Source organism: Calidris pugnax, unplaced genomic scaffold (assembly GCF_001431845.1).
Source record: "Calidris pugnax isolate Ruff unplaced genomic scaffold, ASM143184v1 scaffold262, whole genome shotgun sequence".
Lineage (NCBI taxonomy): Eukaryota > Metazoa > Chordata > Aves > Charadriiformes > Scolopacidae > Calidris > Calidris pugnax.
The window spans coordinates 734,164-756,462 of record NW_015091043.1 but is presented as its reverse complement, the minus strand read 5'-3'; the positions used below and the strand labels follow the sequence as shown (position 1 = coordinate 756,462).

The window sequence follows — 22,299 nt, the reverse complement described above, 5'->3', positions numbered from 1 at the left end:
CTTTTCTTTTTTCAAGTTTTTCCCTTTGCCCTAGAGAATCAGTAGTAAAACTGAACGTCAAACAACAAAGACAAGCTTCCCTAAGATCGTTCCACCGCAGTGAAAAAGAAACTTGCTGTTTGTATGAGATGAAGGGACAAACTAAACTTATTTAGTTGAGCTCAAGGCAGTCCAGATCGTGTTCTGAACTTTACTGATGTACTCTTTGCCCTCATCATCCTCAGTCTTGACTATTCTGAAGTGTCTTGCAGATAGCTGAATTCATGCAAAAGCACACACACAGAGCATACTACACCAGAAACCCCCAGCTTGCCAGATACCGTTAGGTACATGAAAAGCACTATTTTTGAACTGTTAGGGTAATTGGGAACTTGTTTTTTTCCTTTATCAGCAGTGCTCAATAAAATCACTCAAAGTAAAAATTTGGTTTGTAACACAGGAGGAGAAAGACTTGAAACATATTTTCCACATTAACCTACCCACCCTGGAGATCCTAAATAATCCCCTTTTTCTTTTTTCCTTATTTGTACATGGTCAAAAAAACAACCTTTCTTAGGATGCTGTCATCCCAAAGCATGGGAATTCTTATCATACTGTTTTGGCTTTTGATAACACTGACAGAACCATTTGTTTCTGAGAACTTATAACTTAACTTTTATTCTAGGTTATAGAATAGATAGCAAAAAAAAAAAAAAAAAGGCAAAAAATAGTAATTAGCTATATTGCTTTCAATTTTCCTAAAAAATAATCCTAAAATGTTCAAATATAAGATGGTTGAATCTCTTGAGCAAGGCATGGTATTTCAATATACCTTGTATTTCTAAAACAGGGTACATCCAATATCTGCAAGTGATACGCTGTTTACTTGAAATGTTTGCATCACGGACAGGGACAGAGCTCAAGTTTTGCAATGCCTTCTATGTCAACGTGGCTTTAAGCTCTACAACAGCACATCACTAAAACATAAACTTGTGCTGAAATACTTCTTATAGTTTCAAGCAGATGTTTAGGTGATTTACTGGAATGGGACCCCAACAGCTTTTGAGTTTTTCACCGAACTTTAGGACTGGGGTTTGTTTCTTTCCTAACTCAGCCACCTTTATGTTTCTAGGCAGTTCACTGCAAAGAGCAAGACAAATTACCATACAGACAAATACCACAAAACAGATCTCCACTGCTGACTCACCAGAATTAACCAGGACAAAGCTACTCCCAGTCTCAAATACTGTCCCACTTACTGTGTACATTTCCTGCATTCCCCGTCTTCCAGTTTTCCTTTGCCACTTCACACACGTTTCATTGAATACGGACAAGTTACTGAATAATTCCTCCTCTGTGAGCAAAAATGTGAATACAGAATGAAAACACTTATTATTTCTCATGCAAATCTTAATATGTTTGGAGAAATTTATTATTTCTTCCTCTTTTTTTCTGTTTTTTTTTCCAACAAGAAAAATAAAACACGGTAGACGGAAGTTAGGTAGCTAATTTTTCCCTTAACTATGTCAGCTCCTAAAATTAAAATAGAAGGCTAACTGAAGAAGCACGTTCTGAACTAATGACTGTGAAGACATTAAGCACACAGCCAACATTACATAAACTACCATGACTGAAATGAAATGAAAACAAAATATTTTGCTAGGCTTGCATTTTAGTGTAGAACCATTTTAATCCTAATGACTTTACAGATCTTGAAGAGGACATTAAAACCACATTACAGTTTCCTGACAGCAAAGGAACAAACTCATTAAGTCCATCAGACTCTGGTATGTTTCTATATATAACAGCATAAATACACAATAGCATTGTTTCTTACACAAGGATCTTCAGTATATACTGTACTAAAGACTAGAATCTTTACCAGGTGCAAATCCAGCACAAGAGCCAATGAGAAAAGACATTTTGCTCTGCTTCAGACGTACCTCATAATCATAATACATTGAACTCGTACCATGCATAGGTATACCTGGTCAAAGTCTTTCATTAAAGTGTGCTTATGACAGTGTTACACCACCAAAAGTGAAGAGCAATAAACAATGCCCAAATTCCACTACTTCTGCCACCTATAGAAGTTTATATACCTCTGTATTCTACTTGAACTTGGCTGCCAGCATCTACATCTCATGACATGCAATGGTCTGCCTTCTAAAGAATGAGAGACAAATCAGCTTGAAGACTTTGTAGACCATTGGATCTCATGGATCAGAAGTGTCATTAAACTGCAAATTAAAGGGTCAAGCAGATTTAAAAGAGCTGTCTGTAAGAAAAAGGGGACACCAATAAGTCAGCAAACTTAGAAAAAAGACTCTCCTGAATACAACAACCTGCATTAAAGCATTTTAAGAAAGCTTCTGTGCTACATTGGAAAAGAGCATTTTTGCAGCTGAGTGAATGTTTTGGTTCATTATTTGTTTGGGTTGCTTTTTAAAAGATGTTGATGTTTCTCCTCGTTTTATAATCAATAAAATTAAGTAACACAGCCACGGTAAAGCACTTTTCAGAACAAACACTAGATTAAAAGAATGAAGCCCACAAAACTAAGCACATAGGGAATACAGTTGTAGCAATCAGAGATATAACCCTCAACATACCTGTGCTAATTTACACACTTTCAACAGTTGGTTTGTGCCTCAGAGAGAAAGCACAGCCAGGAAGATCAACTCATCCGTTCTTTTTTTAGGCAGTTGTCTCACTGCTGTCATCAGACACAGAGCAGTCGCCTTCACATGACAAGATAACCAAATATCCTCCCAGAGCTCAGAACAAAGCTCCTTCTGGTCACAACTCAGATTGACAGTGAAAATATTTGCTCCTTTTCTTTTCTTCACCAGCCTTCAAATAGTAATTGTTAAAGTTGACAAAGTAATTGTTCTAATTACTTTGTCCTACTACCCTATTTCCTTATTACATTCACTACATGACCACGGGCAAACAAATCCAATCTCATATAACTTCTAAGCTGAAAAGCCTTTACTAGCTGGTGAAACTACGAAGGGGTTTTATAGGACAGCCTTAGGAGATAATTCAGAAATATTCACAAAATAGTTGGTGTAATGCTCTGGTGTAAAAGCAAAGCATAGCTCAGGGCACTCTTATTACATTCGTAAACTTCATTACCACTTCACAGGGTCCACCCTTGTAGCACATGGACATGAAGCTGTCACTGAAATAAGTGAGTACATCAACAGTGTCTAAAATTGTAGGTAGTAATTTAGAACCAAAGCATAACTGTTTATGTATTTTGCAGCACCTTTTTTTTTTTCCTTTTTTTATTAAAGGTGTCATAAAACTGTGTCATAAATATCTCCCTCCACATATTCAATGAACAGATGCCTCACTCACTGGACTAGTTTATTTCCCGACTAATTTTAATTCCCCCATTCCAAACTGCTGTTAAATATGGAAATTCTGTGGAAAACTTTCTCTCCTACGGCAGAGAAGAAGAGATTAATCTGCAGGTCCTCCAAAACAAGTTTTCTTATAAATGGCTGTGGATTGATTGCATTTAAGTGCTGATTATTATCTGTTTCACAGTAATGTCTAGAAACTCCACAGTACTAAGGCTTCTAGACCAACACAGAGCAAAAAAGTATGTTCAGTTCTTATGTTCTTTAAATCAGATGCGTTTTTATTAAAAGAGCAGACAGCAAAAATAACTCATTAGACCACAGCCAGAGAGAAAATGTTCGTATTTCCTGGGCATCTGAATTAAAATGTGTAACAAGGAAAAAAAATAATCTCCAAGACTGCTCAGTAGATAACGAGGCACTTGATTCATGAATTTATAAAATACTCACTAAAAAGTAAAGCAAAATACAGCAACAAACAACAAAAAAGCTACTATGCCAGATATTCAGGCAAGGAAAGAAATCTCATACAGCGGCCTCCTTGGAAGGAAGAAGACAGAACTAGTAGCATTTTCTTCTGTAGTTATGTCACTTTTTCTGTCATGCTTTCTGAACTTTCATAAGGACAAGGCCGCCATGCAATTACCACACATCCACAGAACAGCTGGCAGACTTTTTCTCAAAAGTTTCCACTCTAAACGGGTAGGAGTGAAAAAGGATTAAAAGCTGCAATACCCCTAGGGTGGATACCACAACCAAGTCCTGGAGGCTACGAGGAGACTGCTTTTCCTCCCTTACTTTTAATGATTGCACGTAAGTGCTTGGTTTAACATTAATCCTAGTAATGGGATTTGGATAAACACATTTGGATAAACACATTATCCAATTAACAGCACAAACATATCTCTAAAAAAAACTATTCTTGCACCTAGACAGAAAGAGGTTCCCTGACAAATTAGTCCTCCTGTGAAATTGAATGGTGCCAGTGACTTCCAGAGCTTGGGAACTCCTGATGTGAAATGCATTATACATGTGTAGCCTTAGTGTGACGTCTTAGCAGACAGCGGCATCCACACCTTCAACATACCCGATTTTGATCAATGGCTTTCACTCAGACTCACAAATGAGATGGGAGAAGTGAAGACCCTCAATTCCCCATACTTCAGCACTAGAAATTTCAACTTGTGATTAACTAAGAAGGCCACTGGATGCCACTGCTGCTCCACTGACCGCCAGGTTACCCTCACACTCTCCTTCCAATCCCAAGGGAAAGGTTCTAGGAACAACTACAAACAACATGCAAATGCCTGGAGATCAGAGCAGAAGGGTGGAAAAATATCCTGGAAGAGTCAAATACTGAAAGGCAAATCTGACAGAGGGTAGATACACAAACAGCACCTGGCTGTTGGCATCCAGGAAAAATGGGTGCTAGCAAATGGAACGAAGTGAATCAACCACACCAGTGAGCATCAGAAGGGGAGAAATCATGTTAGGAAAGCCGAAGAAATTAAATTCTAAGGATTTTAGAATTCACAAGGAGTGAAGGTCTCTGTCTCTTTTATTCCACTTTTAAAAGCTCTGCTCGTAAGAAGGGCCTCTCTCTATGCTTGAGCGTGTGGGGAAAATCTTCATAGTAATTACATCCAGTGCCTAAATGCCTCTACTGTCATGCTGTTCTGCCTTTACCCTGTGCTGTGAGGATCAACCCTAACCCTTTGCTTATCAGCCTCTGCGAGTTCAGGTCCCAGTACTCAATGTTATTATTTGCTGATCCTGAAAAAAAAGGCAACACACAGACAACTCTATATCTGAACAGTCATTAAAACCTCAACCTCTTCCACATACACAATCCACTACTCCTCAGTTGAAGGAGCACTTGACTACCACGGACCTCAGCTTGAAACACGTCTTAGCAGTGAAGGATTTTTGAACTTGCATGAAAAAACTGCATTTACCAGAAATCAGACAGAACCAGCTCCGATCTGACATTTCATCTTCTGCAGGCAGTTAAAAGAGCATCCACATGTGCAAATTCACTTACAGAGCCCTTCCCACCAATCCCCACAGGCACAAGCAATTTAGGGGAAAGAAAAAAAGAAATCAAAATATTAGATTTTTTTGTATGTTTTGCCTGGTCAATTCTGTGAAAACTGTGAACGATGCTGCAAATGCCATCTGCTACTAACATGCACCTCACACATGTTCAGATACAGAAATGAAATGAGAGCGAACAACGTTTCAAAGAGAACTTCTGCTCAGACTGTTTCAAGGCACCTGTTCGATACCATAGAGGCAAACTCCTCTTACACAGCAGTTTTCACAAGTATACATGGAATTTACTTTATGAAGACATATATTCAGCATTTATACCTTTTAGCGTATAAATGATGAGGGTAGCATGGTAAGTTTTTATGAGTTTTTCACATTTTGAGTGATAGCATTTCACATGCTTCCAGTTTAACTAGCATTGGAAAATTTCAGCAGGTTTTTACCTTCAGTCCCAAACTGAAGGTAACACAGAGGAAATCCACAAAGAAACAGCAAGGTTATGGGCAGAGACAGTCATGCAGGAAGGAGCAGACAGATAGCTAATGATTTACTGCTTCCTTTGGTTGAAAGATATTACCAGGAGACAATCAGGAATGGAATAATTCATGTATTGAACCAGACTGACAAAAACATAAGAGACGCACTTGTGAGCATACTTACAAAGGAAAGATGTATCAATCAAGGGTGTCAGACTAGATGGGATTAGACAGGCTGAGATTAAAAATGCACATGATCTCCAGCAAAAAGAGGTTCCTGAGACTTGTATTTGCCATCACAAACTGGGTAATTATTAATTTGGCTTCAAACAAATAAACAAAAGCCTAAATAACCTTGCAAAAATATACTCTTTTTTTTGTTCATTTTAACTGTAACTGTGTTGCATTACTTTCATCTAAGAAGTACCACCTCCCATAACACAGACTCCACCTGTGCTTTTCCAGGGAAGTAAAGAAATTACCAGAAATCTGAATTTAACTTATCAAATTAGGCTTTGATAAGAACTAAAGGCAATCAGATCCTTTTCATTGATGAGTATAATTATCCTAATTGTTTGATGGGATTCCTATTCCGACGGAACCATACATTTTGAATCAAGGCCCACAGATGTGAGTGGCACCTTTTCTATTAAGCTGCTGACGTGAATTATTTATACGTGTCTGGGAGTAAAAATTAGGACAGCAATGGTAACTCATTCATTGTTATGTGGAAATTACTGATGCTGCCATCACAGAAATGTTTCAGCTGCCTTTCTGTACCATCTCTTACTGTACACGTGAGGATGTAAAAACTGAAATCCCAGAGAATTCTAGCCAGAGGGGAAATCAGTCACTGGGAACAGGGATAAAGCATAGAAGAAGGGAAAATCAAAGCAAAGGGAAAACAACTCTGGATTAAAAAGAGAGCAACTAGACCCTCTCAGTTGCATGGAAGTTATCTTTGCTTTAGGTCTACAGTAAAATTACACCTGAAGGATAATCCTGCTGTTTATTCCCGATGGGATTCAGATTTTGCTTCTGATTTTTTTCCAAGGTTTGGTTGGGGTTTTTTTGCATTAGGAAGGTATTATTTTCCTGTTCTGCAACGTTTAAAGTGCACAGTGTGGACAATCTGTCATGCCTTCTCTGGACTGATTCATCAAACCCCTCTTCCTTCTAAACCTTCAAATCTCTGAAGCATGTATTTAGCAAGTATCCTCTACCCTCTTCATCCATTAGGATTCTCAGTGCTGGCACACAACACCCATTTTCCTGAAACTGGCTCAAAACCAACCAACACGATGTTCTATTGATGCTTTGAAGATTATCTCAACAAAATCTTCACAGGTCAAGACATGCAGCAAGTTCACTTCTAAAGTGGACTATCGTCCACTTCATGGACTTGGTAATGCCTTACGATATACATTGCACACTGTGCCATTTGCAAGTGCAGATTTAGGAACAAGCATCTCAGATATAGCCAAGGAATAAATCACCTTTTTTCTGGCCTTCTTACAGCCATGATAAATAAATTAAACCCTTATCTGTGGGATCCGTTCAAAAAGAACAATGTGAAGTGGAAGGCTCCCTTTTGTACTTTTCCCTTTTACAAAAAAATCTAAGTCTTCTGTTACTTTAGACAGACAAGACAAATGGTTTTCCAACTTCTATCGTAACTTATTTTGGAATGGTACATTATTTTCTCTCATTTTAACAGGAATTACTGATTAATTACACACACCCTTAAGATCATATACATCTGAAAGCATCTGAAAGGCATCAATACTGAAACACAAATTTCATTTCATTTGAAAGTCATTCGTTACCTCTAGTAAGTGTGAAAAACATAGTAGTTAAGAAGCTGAGGACCTTTCTTTGTAATGATTTGCTATTCTTTTTCTTTTCTTTTTTTTTTAATTTTTTTTTTTAAAAAGGAGCCTGAACTAGTTAGGCTATTTTTTAAAAGTTTTTTTCCATTCCACTTGACCACAACTCTAACTCATTTTTGGCCCTCTGATGCAGCAGCTAGAGCTGCAGTCTAATTTTTCCCTCTGCCAAAGCTCTTGCTGAAATCCACAGTAATCCTGTGAGTGCAGTCTGCAGGTTCAGGCCTTCAAATCTGCAGAGTGCTCAAGACTGAACTCTTGGCATTTCAAAGACTGACATACCTGATTAATTTAGCCACTCTACACAATGCTGGCTTCAAAACCAATTCAGAAAATATAGCTATGAAAATTGCCTAAATGAAATATGAATTATGACTTCTGACAGGAGCAGTTCCATTTTTATTAGGGCACTATAAAAAGTAAGAGAACTGGTTTTTTTGCATGCTCATTTTATTTGATGTCATGTTTTATTTTCGCAGCGAATACTCAAGACATCAAGTGAGGCAAGGGGGGCATCAAATGGGAACTCTCTGTGTAAAGGCTTTGTCTGTGAAGTGGTAGCAGTCAAAGACACACTTCCAGTCCTTTTGAAAGACATGTGGATGTTACAAAGCTACAGGAACATTGCCATCTGAAAAGGACAGCACTGCTACTTAAGAACACAAGATGGACAGCTGTAGAGCTGTCTTGTGACAAATCTTTCTAAGGACACAGAAGTACACTTAAGGAGCAAAACAGCCTAGTCCAAAACATCTGTTATTTTTTTGCTATTATTAAGATGTCAGTACGTCCTGTCTCCAAGCCCACAGTATGACACCACCTTCACTACAGATCTTCTTTCTCTGGACTCATTCTTTTATAAGAAAATCCTTCTGGACTGAAATTCACACAACTAGATCTAGGCTGGAAAGGCAACCGTGAACAAGTTTTACTTTGGGCATTATGAGAGAAGAAAGTAAAGAAAAAGGAGTTTTGAATTCCATTGACCCTACTTTCATCACAGTGCACTTTACAGTATTAGGCCCTCAATAAAACATTGTTAAATGTCTTCTGCTCATCTGGTGATGTACCCCCAGCCTTAAAATCTGTAGGTTCTCAGTTCAGCGATGAAACTCAAGTTGCACTAGTCCCTTTCCATTTGAAATAAAAAGCAAGACAGATGCAGAAAGAGCTGTGGCATCCACCAGAAACTGTCGCATCGCTAACTTTCTCTTCACTGACCTTTCCATCCAAAAGTACCGCCATGTTCCCTACATCATAAATCAGAGAGGGATTTATTGCCTTCATTCTTCCTCCTGTTCCTACCTTCAGAATAGAAATGAGAAACTCTTTAAATAGCACACCCCACAGCAACTTCTTACAGTAATATTTACCTTTGCACACATATGTAATAGTCTCCCACGACTGATCTATTGTGCATTCTGAAAAATTCTTGTCTCCATTAAAGTAATATCCTTCTTTACACTGATAGTACACTCTGCTCCATAGAGTGCTAGAGTTGTCCCAGATCATTTCTGTGTGTGGAATCAGCAAAGGTTTGCCACAGTCTATTTCTGGAACAGAAAAAACAAGATAACAAAACCTGAAAATGAAAACAGGCAAGGCATATCAAAAGAGTTTAGTAAAGAGAGATGAATTGTCCAAGTACTTTTTTACGTCCTAGTGATTTCCAGAAGTCAGACCAGTCCTTTATAACCCAGAATTTTGTGACTGGAGACTTTCTACCAGAGTGGGGCATTTATGTTTCAAGATGAACTATAAAATAAAACAGTTTAGAAATGGAGAACAAGGATTTCCATGCAAAATTCTACAGATGGATCTATCTTCCCACAACACTCTCTTATCCCCCACATCCTATTAATCCCTTTATTTTACCTACTGTTAGTAACAATAGATCTGAAAATCGACACACGGTACAAGGAGTGACATGAAAAAACAGCATCAAGAAGGCTATGTTCTTTTGCCAATGTATTTAATTCAATCTTTGAAAAAAAGGAAAATCTGCTACAGAGAAGCAGAAAGAGTACTTCTGGGGGAAAATTTCATGGATTATTCAGACCACTTTGGAGATGACGAGAAAGCATTTACAAATTAATTCATTTGCTCAGTTGTTTTCAGGGGCTTCATAATAAAATTAGGGAACAGAAAAGAACAGAGAGTGAAGATCAAAACAACGGAAAATACTAAGGGTTAAAACTCACAAATCCACAAAGAACACTACACCCCAATAAAAGATTCTGCATCACTTAATCTATAAGAAGTAAACAATGTAAGAATTAAAATCTTACTTTCACTAAAGCTTATATACAGAAAACAAGTGCTTTTAAAACTGTTTATTAAATAATCTTAAGCGATTCTCAAATTCTATCAAAAAAAGGTAAACAAAGTCATAAAAAACAATGTTTACAAAATCATGACCTGACAACTTTTAAAGGAAAAGTTAAACATATGAATTACAATGGGCAATACATTCACCATCATGATTACCTTCCTTTTCGTATCCCAACGTGTATGAATGTATGCATCTATTCTTAATCAACAGAACAAGCTTTAAAACAACTAATGCACTTGTGAAGAATATGCTTAACTTATAGAAGTACAGTATGTCACAAGATACAAAAATTGCTGTTGCTTAACTCCAGCTATCTGCCCCAGTTATGCTGTAATCAGATTGAAAAGCAGAAATGTAACTTCTATTTAGACTGGTACCCAGAATAAAAATATTAAAGAAGATCCTAAAAGTAGAGACTGGTTGTAACATACACATTGCGCATTCAAAAAATTACTACATTTGACTGCAGTGAACCGAAGACTCCACACCAAGGGATCAAGCTTGAAAAGATATTAATCATCCAGTGAATGGACAAGTGAAGTTGTGCCAATACAAAAAATGACTAAAAACTGTCATTATCCTGAAGTCACATTAATTAGTAATATGAGCTGAGAATGAAAACACACTAAAAATTTTGTGAGGAAAAGTATTTTGTTTAAAATGTACCTTTGTGGATCTTCTTATCAAGGAACTTGTCAGGCTACATTCTTCCCAATTACAGTAACAAAAGGCACTTACGACTCATGTCAAACAATAGCATGCTTGAGCAATCATAGTTTGGAACTGCCAGCTGTCCAAATATGGGAATTTTAGAGAGACACTAACTGCTAACAGTGGGCCAATTTCTGAGTAGTGGCTTCAACCACAGAGTAGATATTGAGCTAGAAAACTGGAAGCAATTTAGGCTGAATTTCCATCTCATGGTAATCCCAATACCTGACATGCACTGAGATTTTGTCCTTAGCATGTTAGCTTTTAACAATTCACTGCAACTTCATGAGCAACACAGTCAAAAAAAAAAAAAAAACCCTGTTTAATACATGGCTTTTGTTTTGTGACTGAACTTCATACACCAGAAGACTGTATAAACTGAACACCCAAAGAGGATGTCTCTAACTGATGACTGTGAAACAGCATCTTCACTAAATAAATCTGAAAGCAGATTTGATTTACCTTTGCACACCAAATCAGGGCCATCCCACTGTCCTTTGGCATTGCAGACTGCAGTCCGATTGCCGCTTGCAATGAAGTAACCATGATTACAATTATAAGTAACTTCACTTCCATACGTGGTCCCACTTAGAGATGCCGCACGTGCATTTAAAACGGAAGGTGGAATCCCACAATCCACACCTAGGAAGGGGAAGGAGAAGGAAGACAAACTTGTTAGTTAAGCAGCAGAATTAATGACGGCTGCAATCCCGTGAGTATTTCTTTCACTGTTAAAAGCTAACCCCTTCCCTCTGTGCTAACCCAAAACTCCCTCACGTCCTCTTCAACATCCCAACCATGACCAGGAGTGCTGTAGCTACTCCAGAGCCACTTCCAAATGAAAATTGCCTTTCTCTACCTCTCTCTAAGAATGGAATGCTAAATCTGTGACTCCTTCTTCAGCCTACTACACAGTAAATGCCCTGGGTTGTTTTTTTTAAGATTCTCCTGCTTTTACAAACCTGATTACAGGTGGCAAGCTTTGTTCTATACCATTTGCAGCAAGCCGCAGCCAGAGGGAGGCAGATGAGCAGAAACTACCTTTAGGAAGCAAAAATTTCTAGAAGTGCAAGAACCATAGAAAAGGTTACAACATACAACACAGAAGCTTCCTGTTAAAGCTACATGGTGTTCAAAATGCATTGTAATAGTTGCTCTATTCACAAACATGCTGAATTGTCATTTACAAATGCGTAAAAAGAAAAGAAGTCAAGTAGCATAAAAAAGCAGTTTGTCTGATAAGATGCTCATTTCCTCAGGCAAGCAACCATCTAAAAGGCTTTCATGTCAGCATGACACAACGCTTACATTCAACAGTTTAACTACACCACTTTACACACATCACATCTTCTCATTAAACTGATTTTTCACCTCAAGACAATTCATCCATAAATGTTCAAGGGAAGCTATACTCTTCGAGGACACATTAAGATCCATATACTTATATTTAAAGTTTAAAAAGGGGATCTGCTCCACACAGTACCCTGATGTTAGGTCACACATCTTACCAAGTTTGACCTACGGTCAATGGCCAGTTTCATCATGACTATACAAAAAACCCTACTAAATTATCATAAGACAACAAATGACAAGCTTGAAAAAGACGACATTAAACATGGCCAGAAAACATTCCTAAATTAGAAATAAAGGCTTACCAGGAAGGTCTCAGAGTTTAAAGGTACCTTTACTAATATTAAAAAAAAGAAAAAATCAGACTTGCTGGTTTTACAAAAAGAGAAGTCCTAACTGAAATCCAGGAAAAGAGCTTGCAATACAAAGGGGAAATAAGTTTGTCACTTCAGACTCATGGGCTGCCTCTTGGTATTTGATGTATTTTATTTCAATTCAGCATGACAGATGTGCTCAGAAACTCTTACCTGACCTACTGTTTGATTGTAGAAATGCAAAAAATTACATCAAAAAGCAATCACTGAAATATATTAATAAAAAAACAATGCACCAACAACTCACAAGGCCTGCATTCCACAAGCTTTCTTTAGGAACCCTCTTGAGACTTTGAGCATTCCTTTATGTTTTCAAGTTCATTGTCCTTATTAATTTTGGGGGGAAAACGTTACTTCAATTGTTTTATTTTTGATGCCAGTAGCTTAGTACTAAATTTTAATTTTTTTAATCTTTATTTTCTTATGAATTTTCTAGTGCTATTTAATATTTCACTTTTCCCAGCCACGCTGGTTTAGCACCCTTATTCTAAGTTATTTTGTCCCCATAGACACACATACAAACACTATATTAAAGGGGAAAAAAATAAAATAGGAAAGAATTAGAAACCAATAGGGCTTTTGTATTTGGAGAGAAGGAACTCCCCTCACCAAGCTGCAATTTTCAGGGACAATTCTCCCCTACAGAATTGTTAGACATGGTGTAGCTTCTGTTAGCTAGCACTTCAAGAGGCATTTAACTAATATACAGACTTTCTAACTACTCGCAGGAGATCCTGCACTTGTAAGCAGTAATATTTCAATAGAACAGGCAATTAGAACACAAAGCAAGTGGAAGTTTTAAAGATGCTCACAGGCAACTTAACACTTCAGGGATGTGAAAGTGTTTGCTCATGTACAAATGCTCTTAAAACCATGAAGGCTATCCAGAGACGAGGGGTCGTTCGATGTCTCTCGTTTCCATCTACAGTCAATCTTTGGAAAGAACTTCACAAGCTGTCTAGAAAAATTCTTTTCATGAGAGGTCACTGATGCCTTTCCCATGAAATGCTACAAAAATCTAGTTGTTTTCAAGGCCTTGATTCACAGGCAGGAGGACACATTGCAGTGTCTGTAAAAATGCAAGGACCATCATCAAAAATGCGCAAATGGTCAGATCTTGAAGAACTATCCTTTGGATTGAGGAAACAGTCTATCTTCCACAAACACACTTTCCCATGCATAAGCCACCTTACTGAAGAATTTAAGAAAGATTTAAGAATCCTTTCACCTTTACAGCTTAAAGTGGCAGGTTCCCAAGTTTCATTTGCAGTGCAATATGAGAACTTTCCCTCGTTGCTGTAAAACCCTTCTTTACATTCATAATGAACCGCACTTCCTGGTAGTGAGCTGTAGTTCCCCACAATGTAGCCGTGCTTCATTTCAGGAGGGGAACCACATCCAATTTCTGCAAAGAGACTGGGTTAAAACATCTCACAGTAAAAAAATTACAACACACAACAAGTTGAAGACGAGTTGAAGTGAGTGCTCGTATCACAAAATACACCTGATCTGATCAATCTGAGTGGTTGCCAAAAGGGTAGAAGAGTTAAGAGCAGTGCTGGCCATGGCTGGAGGAACACAGCAAACCAGGTATTAAGCTACATCTTTACTAACATACAGCTGGAGCCATTTACAACACCAAAGAGGAGATATTGCAGTGTGATGGTGCTTTGCCATGTGCCAATCTCGTTACAGCAATCACTGGATGATCTTTCAACACCAGAGGAACATCTCAGGACCCAAAGCACAGGTTTTATTTCCCTGTGTGTGGGAATGGTGAAGCACCACAGATAGGCTGAAATGAAACTACGTGCCCCTCAATTCCTCCATCTCACTGAACCAATCTGCACACAAAAGCTACATTCCTTCAGTACAGCTGCGTGACAGGGCTCCCCGGTCCTATTCCGCAAGTGAAACCATCAGTACAGATACGCTACTTTACCACGGCAAGTGGAGGGGGAAGTTGGTGAGATAAACAGGGTTATCAGCAATTCTGGCAAAAGGAAGAAGGCACTCCAGTCAGAAAAACCGGGCAAACTACAGGCTGTGAGCTTTACTGACAGTCCTTGCAATAATTCAGAAATGAGAGTTGGGTATTATCAAGGCAGTTACTACCACCTGGGATGCCTGGGTTCATTACAAACTCTGACAGCTACAGCTTACATTGCTAGCTCTTTGCATCTGTGAAAATCTATACTAGAAAGGTAAGGAGAAAGAGTTTCGAACAGATTTTTTTTTTTTATGGCAAGATAAACAGAACAGTTTATTTATGCAGGTGGCACACCATGTAATAAATAGTTAAACTACTATTTTATTATTCTTCTCCCCTAGGCTTGTTTCATTCATCTGACCTCTCTTATAAGAGAGTTATATCTCGTCTCTTCCCTTCCCCATCATGCAGCATGATTATACAAGTGGATTATACCACACTTCCTTCCTACTCAAAAACTAACTACATCACCTTCATGACAATATTAAGCTTCTCTTGACTCTGCACCTGAACTGCGGCTGAGAGGCTCTAGAAATCATGCCTGGTGTCAACGCTACCGTTAAGACATCACTGGAACAAAATGAACCCAAGACAAAAAAAAAAAAATTATACAGCAGGCAAAGTCCACAGAGAGGGCTTCTGCCCTGCAAACTTAAAAGCATAAGTCAGAGCAGGTACTACTGCTACATCATGTAAGATCTGATTTTATCTGCCAGCAAAAACAGCATCCAAAGACTCTCACCTTTGCAGGAAACTATGTTCCCATCTGGATGAAAAAAATGCTCTCCATTTTCCAATTTATAACCATCATTGCAGTAACACCTGTAGCTTCCTTCAGTATTCACGCATCTTGCATTGCGACCACACAGCCCAGACTCCTCACATTCGTCTATATCTAAAAATACAAAGAAAAATATATGTACTTCATAATACAGCATTTTGGTTGTGGTTTTTTTTTTTTTTTTCATTAACAAATGTAAGACCCAAGCTTAAAATAAATACAGCATTCCATGAAGGGCTCTATGTAGCTTCTGATGGCTCTTCTGGGAAACAGAAGAGCTTATCATTGCCTGGCATTCAAGCATCTGGAAGGAGGAAACTCTCAATTTTGTAGGTAGCTATCTTCTAACTTATTGCTGTTTTACCAGACAAACAATTTCCAATGTTACCTCCTGCTACAAAAATCCCAGAAATACTGTGTATCTGCAAATATCTTCATCAGTTACAACAGTTCATTACTGTAACAAGGAGCTGGCTAATATTCTACAATAAACACAAACATGACATTCTAAGGGAAAGACATGTATTATCTTGTTTTCTTTAATATAGCTTCTTCTTCTGGAAGGATTAATGCTTGAATTTGACTGTGAAGCAATGACTTGTAACAAAGCAAAGAATGCAAAATGGAACTAATTCATTGCTGTTAGAATCCACGTGTCAAGAAGCGTCTGCGTCCACAGCAGACAGTGCTCTCATATAGTTTTAGAAACTAAGTTCTAAAGTGATGGGAAAAAATAGATTTGTGCGGTAGAAAATTAAGTTCTGGATTCCTGGTGCTCAAGATTCTTTGTGATGTCTACCTGTACAGTTTGTGCCATCATTGGGAATAAATGTCTTGTTGTTGTTGGAGGCTCGGTATCCATCAAGGCAAACGCAGTAAAAACTTCCATGTGTATTATGACAGAGTGTGTGATTTCCACAGATCTTGCTGGCTCCAATCTGGCATTCATCTTTATCTGTCAGCACATTTAAAACACATCAGAAAGAACGGCAGAACACCCTCCCCTCCTCACTCCTTGTGTAACCAGACTTCCCCTTGCTGTTTTTCTTTCTAAGTTATTTGAGATGTAAACACCGCTAGTAAACTGGAGTGTTTAAACCAACAGAGGCTGTTGTCCCCGGATGAAACTGTGAATGAAGTTTCATGACACGGCTTGAGCTGATCAGGAGTGTTGAAACCAAAGGGCCCTGCTCTCTGCTTCTGCTCTTCCTTACGGCACACACTGGCTGCACCACCCGATGGAGCCTGTACTGATTTCACCCAACTCACTCAATCAGCAGAGAATTAACATGGCAAAATACACAGCTTCTCTCCTCCCGCAGTAATGAGATAACTGTGCAGGGCCCAGCGAGCACTGGAGCTTGTGAAGGAAGGGGAAGAGACAGGAGTGCAAGAGATCAGAGGTGGACAACCTTCCCTTTGAGCAGGGGTAAACCATTACACACACCCAGACCAGCATTTGACATCATCCTTTGATTCATATATTGATTTGTATGAGATAGTATTAAGAAGACACTACCAGCTACAGTAATAAACCAAAGCTGAACACCAATTTTCATGTAATGGACATTGGCACTTAAAAAATCTGTATATAAGCAAGCTGTTATTAAGAACAGACCTTCAAGTTATGAATTTTTACTTAGTAACCTGAGATAACTGGAAAAATCAGCAATAAAGCGCTGATTTTAATTGTCAGTTTTATTGGCTAGTTTTCAGTTCAACAGTGCATAGTTGAAAAGAATAATAAAGTGAAGCCCACCATATTTAATTTTTCTTCTTGCTGAAGCTAGATAAAAAAATATTAAATAAACCATTCCAGTACATTATATTTAAAAAATAAATGTTTGATAAACACCTATATTTTCTAAGACAAAAATAATGTTTAAATTCTTCATTACATAGCAGAAACGGAATAAAATAGTTAGATAATTAAGTAGAAAACAATACTTGATCAAACATAAGCAAAGTACAGCTGATGGCTAGTGTTGGGAAAAAAAAAGGGAACACTCATATTCTAGGTTTTAGAAATTCTCCGAGGAAATGATGAAGCTCTTATCGTGTTCTGAAGAATTCAGTAATATTACTCAGGACAGAAAATTTTAGGAATGTACACTTTTTCTTGCCATTTTACAAACAGGCAGCCTACCTTGACAATGGGTTCTTCCATTGCCTACAAATCCATAGTTACAGATGCAGACGCTTTTTCCGTCAATTTGATGACATGTAGCATGGACATGGCAAGTTGCACAGACATCTGAAACTGATCTGTTCACAATTGCTTTGAGAACAAAAAGACACGGTTACTTTTCATTTTCAAATTTGCAGGAAAACCACAGCCATAATACTCAGAGGTCAAAGAAAAGAAAACAAACAGAAAGGATTAAACAAAATAACTCTACTGAAGTTTTCTCCATCCATCTATTCTTTGACAAAAAACAGAACAGCTTTTCAGCAGTTAGCAAGGCTTAAGAGACCTATAATAAATAGATCTATCCAATATTATTAATCTTTTATCCATATTCAGTTTCTTTACTTTTATTTCCTCATTTATTCTGTTATTTTGTTTCTATTATTTACACACAAGTATTTGGGCCATTTATCAACCTATTTGTATCTTATATTATTATACATATATGGTATAAATGCTATTCATAAACACAATGTTGAGAATGCTGCCAGCAGGATAATGATTTTTAGTGAAGTAATTTTAGAAATGAATTTGTATTAGAAGTAGTTTAGCAGTGTCTGATACATAACCTAATTTACTGTAATTTGATAGGGCTATAAATACACAACACTAGAACAAAATACGAACTTATACCAACTTGTACCCTTAATTTTATTCATACTTTTAGTGCATTATGTGCATTTCTCCTTTTTTTGTAAACTCCTTTTGTAAACTCCTCCAAATGATAAACCTCAGAATGGATGGCTTCAATGTAGGCACAGCATTTTGAAATTGCGTTTTTAAAGAAGTAATTAATAGTGCACAAGATTATATTGTCCCATGATACTGAACATAGCAGTCTGGATTTTTTTTTTTAACTCTCCTAACAGAGCAAAGACTGATAAGGATGGTGTGGTTCTTGGAGAATACAAATCTTACTGCACATTAGCAGCTCTGACAAAACTTCACATGCCTTTTCACAGTGTACCTGGAAAGAGAAGGCAGCTGAACACTCCAGCCAGCCTTTTTTTATGCATCAAATTTATGAAGGTGATAAAACTGCTCTTCCCCTCACACAGTGTTTCAGTCTTACTCATGGTGTGTTTCTCAGAGCATAAAGACTCCTAGTTCTCGATGCTTTTATGTACTTTCGTGAGTGTGTTCCTAGTAAGAACAAAAACCAAACCCCATAAGCCTGCAATGGTAGCCAACGCAGATCAGATAATTAAATTTAAAAACAAGCCTGGGTAAGAACTTTCTCATGATACCCCAATCTCCTGATAAGACATGGGCATGTCCTCCTCAGATTGCTGCTCCGAGAGATAAAGAGCGGCTTTCTCCCCCCACTCCCCCTTCCCAAACTACACCACATGAAACTTTACAACTTATTTCTCCTCAGCAACACATCATTTTTCACTCCAGCACTGCAGCCACCTCACGGTTTTAGTCCTACCCCGGCGCTCCCTCAGGCGCGCTTCCCGCCCAGTCCAGGCCTCCCTCGCCCACAACCCTCACCGGGCGCCGAGGCCAAACATGGCGCCCCGAGGCCTGGGGGTCCCCACCGCCGACCCCTCGACGATGCCGGCCAGCCAGGCACCCACCGCCGGCCCGCAGAGCCCTCCCACCACCGCTCCCCTCCTCCCCTTCGCGCCTCCCCCGCCTCGCCCGCCGGGCACCGCCCTGACGGCCCGGGGAGGGACCGCACTTACCCCGCCGCCGCCCCGCGCACTGCAGCAGGAGCAGCAGCACCGGCCCCAGGGACCGGCCGACCCCCGGCCTCATGTCCCCGTCGCCGCCTCCGCTCCCCCGGGTGCTGCGCGGGCCCGGTGCCTCCGCATCCTCCCCGCCGGCTGGAGGGCGGGAGGGGAGGGCCAAAGGCCCCCGGCCCTTATCGCCGCCGCGCCCTCGGGGCCTCCCCCCCGGCCTGGCCCCTTTCCCTCCCTCGGCCCAAGAGCTTTTTGCCCGCAAAACCCGCTCTTTTCTTCCTTTTTTTATTCTCTCTCTCCCTTCCCTGGCACAACCCCTTTCCTTCCCCAGGACGCCGCCTCTGCCCCGGCCGGGCGAGTGGCGGAGCTGATAAGGGCTGTTGCTGCTGGCGGTGGCTGGCCCTCGCCCCGGGGGTGTGAGAAATGGAGGGAAGGGTTATTTGTGATTCCTGGGAGTGAGGGAGAGGCCGCCGTGGAGGTACACCTCTTCAGCAGTGACCACTGTGCTGGTCCCTGCCCAGCCACGTCCCCTCTGGACATCTCTGACAGATCCCTCTGGCCCGAGCGGGGCATTGGGGCATCAAATCTACAAATGTATGAAAATGGTGTATCTGCACACTGCCGACCCGCTGGACTCGACACTGAGCACGGCCTCCTCCTTGTTAGGCCTTTGCGGCAGTATACAGGTGAATTTCAAAATTACATTTTTAACCAGTCCCCGCATTGCTGCTTGAAGAGTTTTCTCCTAAAGCATGATCCTCCTGAAGATCACGGGATCACGGAATTGTCAGAGTTGGAAGGGACCTGTAGAGATCATCTGGTCCAACTCCCCTGCCAAAGCAGGATTGCCCAGAGCACATCACTCAGGACTGCATCCAGGCGGGTCTTGAAGATCTCCAGAGAAGGGGACTCTACACCCTCCCTGGGCAGCCTGTTCCAGGGCTCCGTCACCCTCACTGTGAAGAAGTTTTTTCTCATATTTGAATGAAACTTCCTGTGTTCCAGCTTGAGCCCATTGCCCCTTGTCCTATCACTGGAAACCACTGAAAAGAGTCCAGCTCCAACATCCTTCAACTCACCCTTTAGATACGTATAAACATAAATAAAGTCTCCCCTCAGTCTTCGCTTGTCCAGGCTAAAGAGTCCCAACTCCTTCTTCGTAAGGGAGGTGCTCCAATCCCTTAATCATCTTGGTTGCCCTACGCTGGACTCTCTCCAGTAGTTCCCTGTCGTGGTCCTTAAGTTTTAAGAAAGCTGCATAAACTTCTGTTTATCTAAAAATGCCGTTGCTCGGTTATCACAACTACGATAGACGAATGCCAAGGAGACGCACAGCAGGAAGCCTAACCCAAACGTAGACTGGGCATCGTGGATATGCGCTTATCCCCCTCACTACAGGAAGGACATTGAGGGGCTGGAGTGTGTCCAGAGGAGAGCCACCAAGCTGGTGAGGGGTCTAGAGAACAAGTCCTATGAGGAGAGGCTGAGGGAACTGGGCATGTTCAGTTTGGAGAAGAGGAGGCTGAGGGGAGACCTCATTGCCCTCTACAACTCCCTGAAAGGAGGTTGTAGAGAGGTGGGGGTTGGCCTCTTCTCCCAAGGGAATAATGACAGGACCAGAAGAAGGGGTCTGAAGTTGGAGCAGGGGAGGTTTAGATTAGATATTAGGAAGAATTACTTTACTGAGAGGGTGGTCAGGCACTGGAACAGCCTGCCCAGGGAGGTGGTGGAGTCACCATCCCTGGAGGTACTTAAGAAACGTGTAGACATGGCTCTTCAGGGCATGCTCTGCTGCCCGGGATTGTTGGTCTGTGTCTGTTTGTGGGTGGGTGTGGTGTGGTTTTGTTTTTGATTTTTGTTTTGTTTTTTTTGTGGTTGGACTCAATGATCTCAAAGGTCCCTTCCAACCATGAAATACTCTGTAATTCTGTAATGAGCTTCCTGAAGTCAGCTTTACATTAATGCCCTGCACAGTCAAGCCCTCCATCACAACCTGGCCTTTGACTGCTGTGTCACTGTGCTATAATGAAAAGGACCAAACAAACTGATTTCAATGGAAGCAAAGCTTGTTTTCATAAAACTATCAACTTTATTGGTTTACTTTTATTTATGTAAGTTGATCTGTCCCAGTGTTTTTAAATTACCAATCTGCCTACTTAAGCATGTATACATTTTTAACCAGCTTTGCTACTCTTATTCATCTTGACTGGGACACGGGGAGAGCTGATTTTTCCCCAGTGGCCAGTTACATCCAAGCAACCCTGCTTTTTTGGAATAGCACACTGCAGATACCAGTACTGCATATTTGCATCTTAAGTTACTGAAATTGGAGGCATAGTAGTAAGGAGCTTGTCCCTATAAGGAAAGATTGAGAGTGAAATTTTTCTGCACAACATACTAAAAATTATATAGAAATTACATTTTTTCCCCTCTCTTAGCAGCCCAACAATTTGCAGACCCACTAAACTTCACTGCAAAATCTACTGTTCCTTTCATAAAAAGTAGTGGGAGCAACTTTTTATAAACACCTCACACAGCAAACAGGAAAATATTTTTGGCAGCAAGTCAGAAGAAATCTATCATCATATTTATAAAGAGAACAAGTTAAAAAATGTAATACAAACATTCTTTAAAGAAAGTAACAAGGAGGTGTATCAGTAGAAGAAAATACAGGACCTAGACTGGAGCAAACCTCATTTTGTTCCAGCCTAATATGTCTTAAACAGCAACTAATCAGCTGTTTAAGGCATACTTCAGTACCAAATAATTAAACTACACACAGAGTGTACTTTAAATTAGAGATATGTGGCTTGCATATCTGAATACAAATCACAATCGTATGAAGTAAGTGTCAAAAGGATGTTTTCTGCTGTTTTTCTGCTCTGTGACGAGTTCTACATAAATGAATCCTGACCTATTTGTCTAACCTACTTCTTCACAGTGACAGCGATGTAGAATTCACAGCATTCCCAACAAATCTGTTCCAGTACTTCGCTCTCTTTGTAATCTGGAAATGGTAATCTAAAGTTCAATTTAACTTTTAGTTAAATTGTTACATCTTGTTTCAATGCCCAATGGCCTTCATGCTCTGGACCCAGGTTTGAATCAGCTGCTGAAACAAGTCACAGAT

At 39.8% G+C, this 22,299-nt stretch overlaps 1 protein-coding gene across 7 annotated transcripts in view; it reads right to left on the bottom strand.

Moving 5' to 3' along the window:
- The window catches only part of SUSD1 (sushi domain containing 1), a 44,294-nt gene extending 24,858 nt beyond the window's left edge, over nt 1-19,436 (bottom strand). For 4 of the 7 annotated variants that reach the window (XR_001413634.1, XM_014956437.1, XM_014956441.1 and 1 more), the window contains exons 1-8: nt 18,452-18,575; nt 17,443-17,574; nt 16,096-16,251; nt 15,258-15,410; nt 13,754-13,930; nt 11,264-11,443; nt 9,132-9,311; nt 1,239-1,333 (exon numbers count right to left, since the gene is read on the bottom strand). Coding sequence is in view for 6 of the 7 variants with exons in the window: in XM_014956437.1 (XP_014811923.1) it covers nt 1,239-1,333; nt 9,132-9,311; nt 11,264-11,443; nt 13,754-13,930; nt 15,258-15,410; nt 16,096-16,251; nt 17,443-17,574; nt 18,452-18,560 (1,182 nt within the window). In the remaining variant the exon portion in view is untranslated. Of the gene's footprint in view, nt 1-1,238; nt 1,334-9,131; nt 9,312-11,263; nt 11,444-13,753; nt 13,931-15,257; nt 15,411-16,095; nt 16,252-17,442; nt 17,575-18,451; nt 18,576-19,172 lie in introns of those variants that run through there. The other 3 variants (XM_014956438.1, XM_014956440.1, XM_014956439.1) reach the window with 3 other exon arrangements.
- Between the last annotated feature and the right edge of the window lie 2,863 nt (nt 19,437-22,299).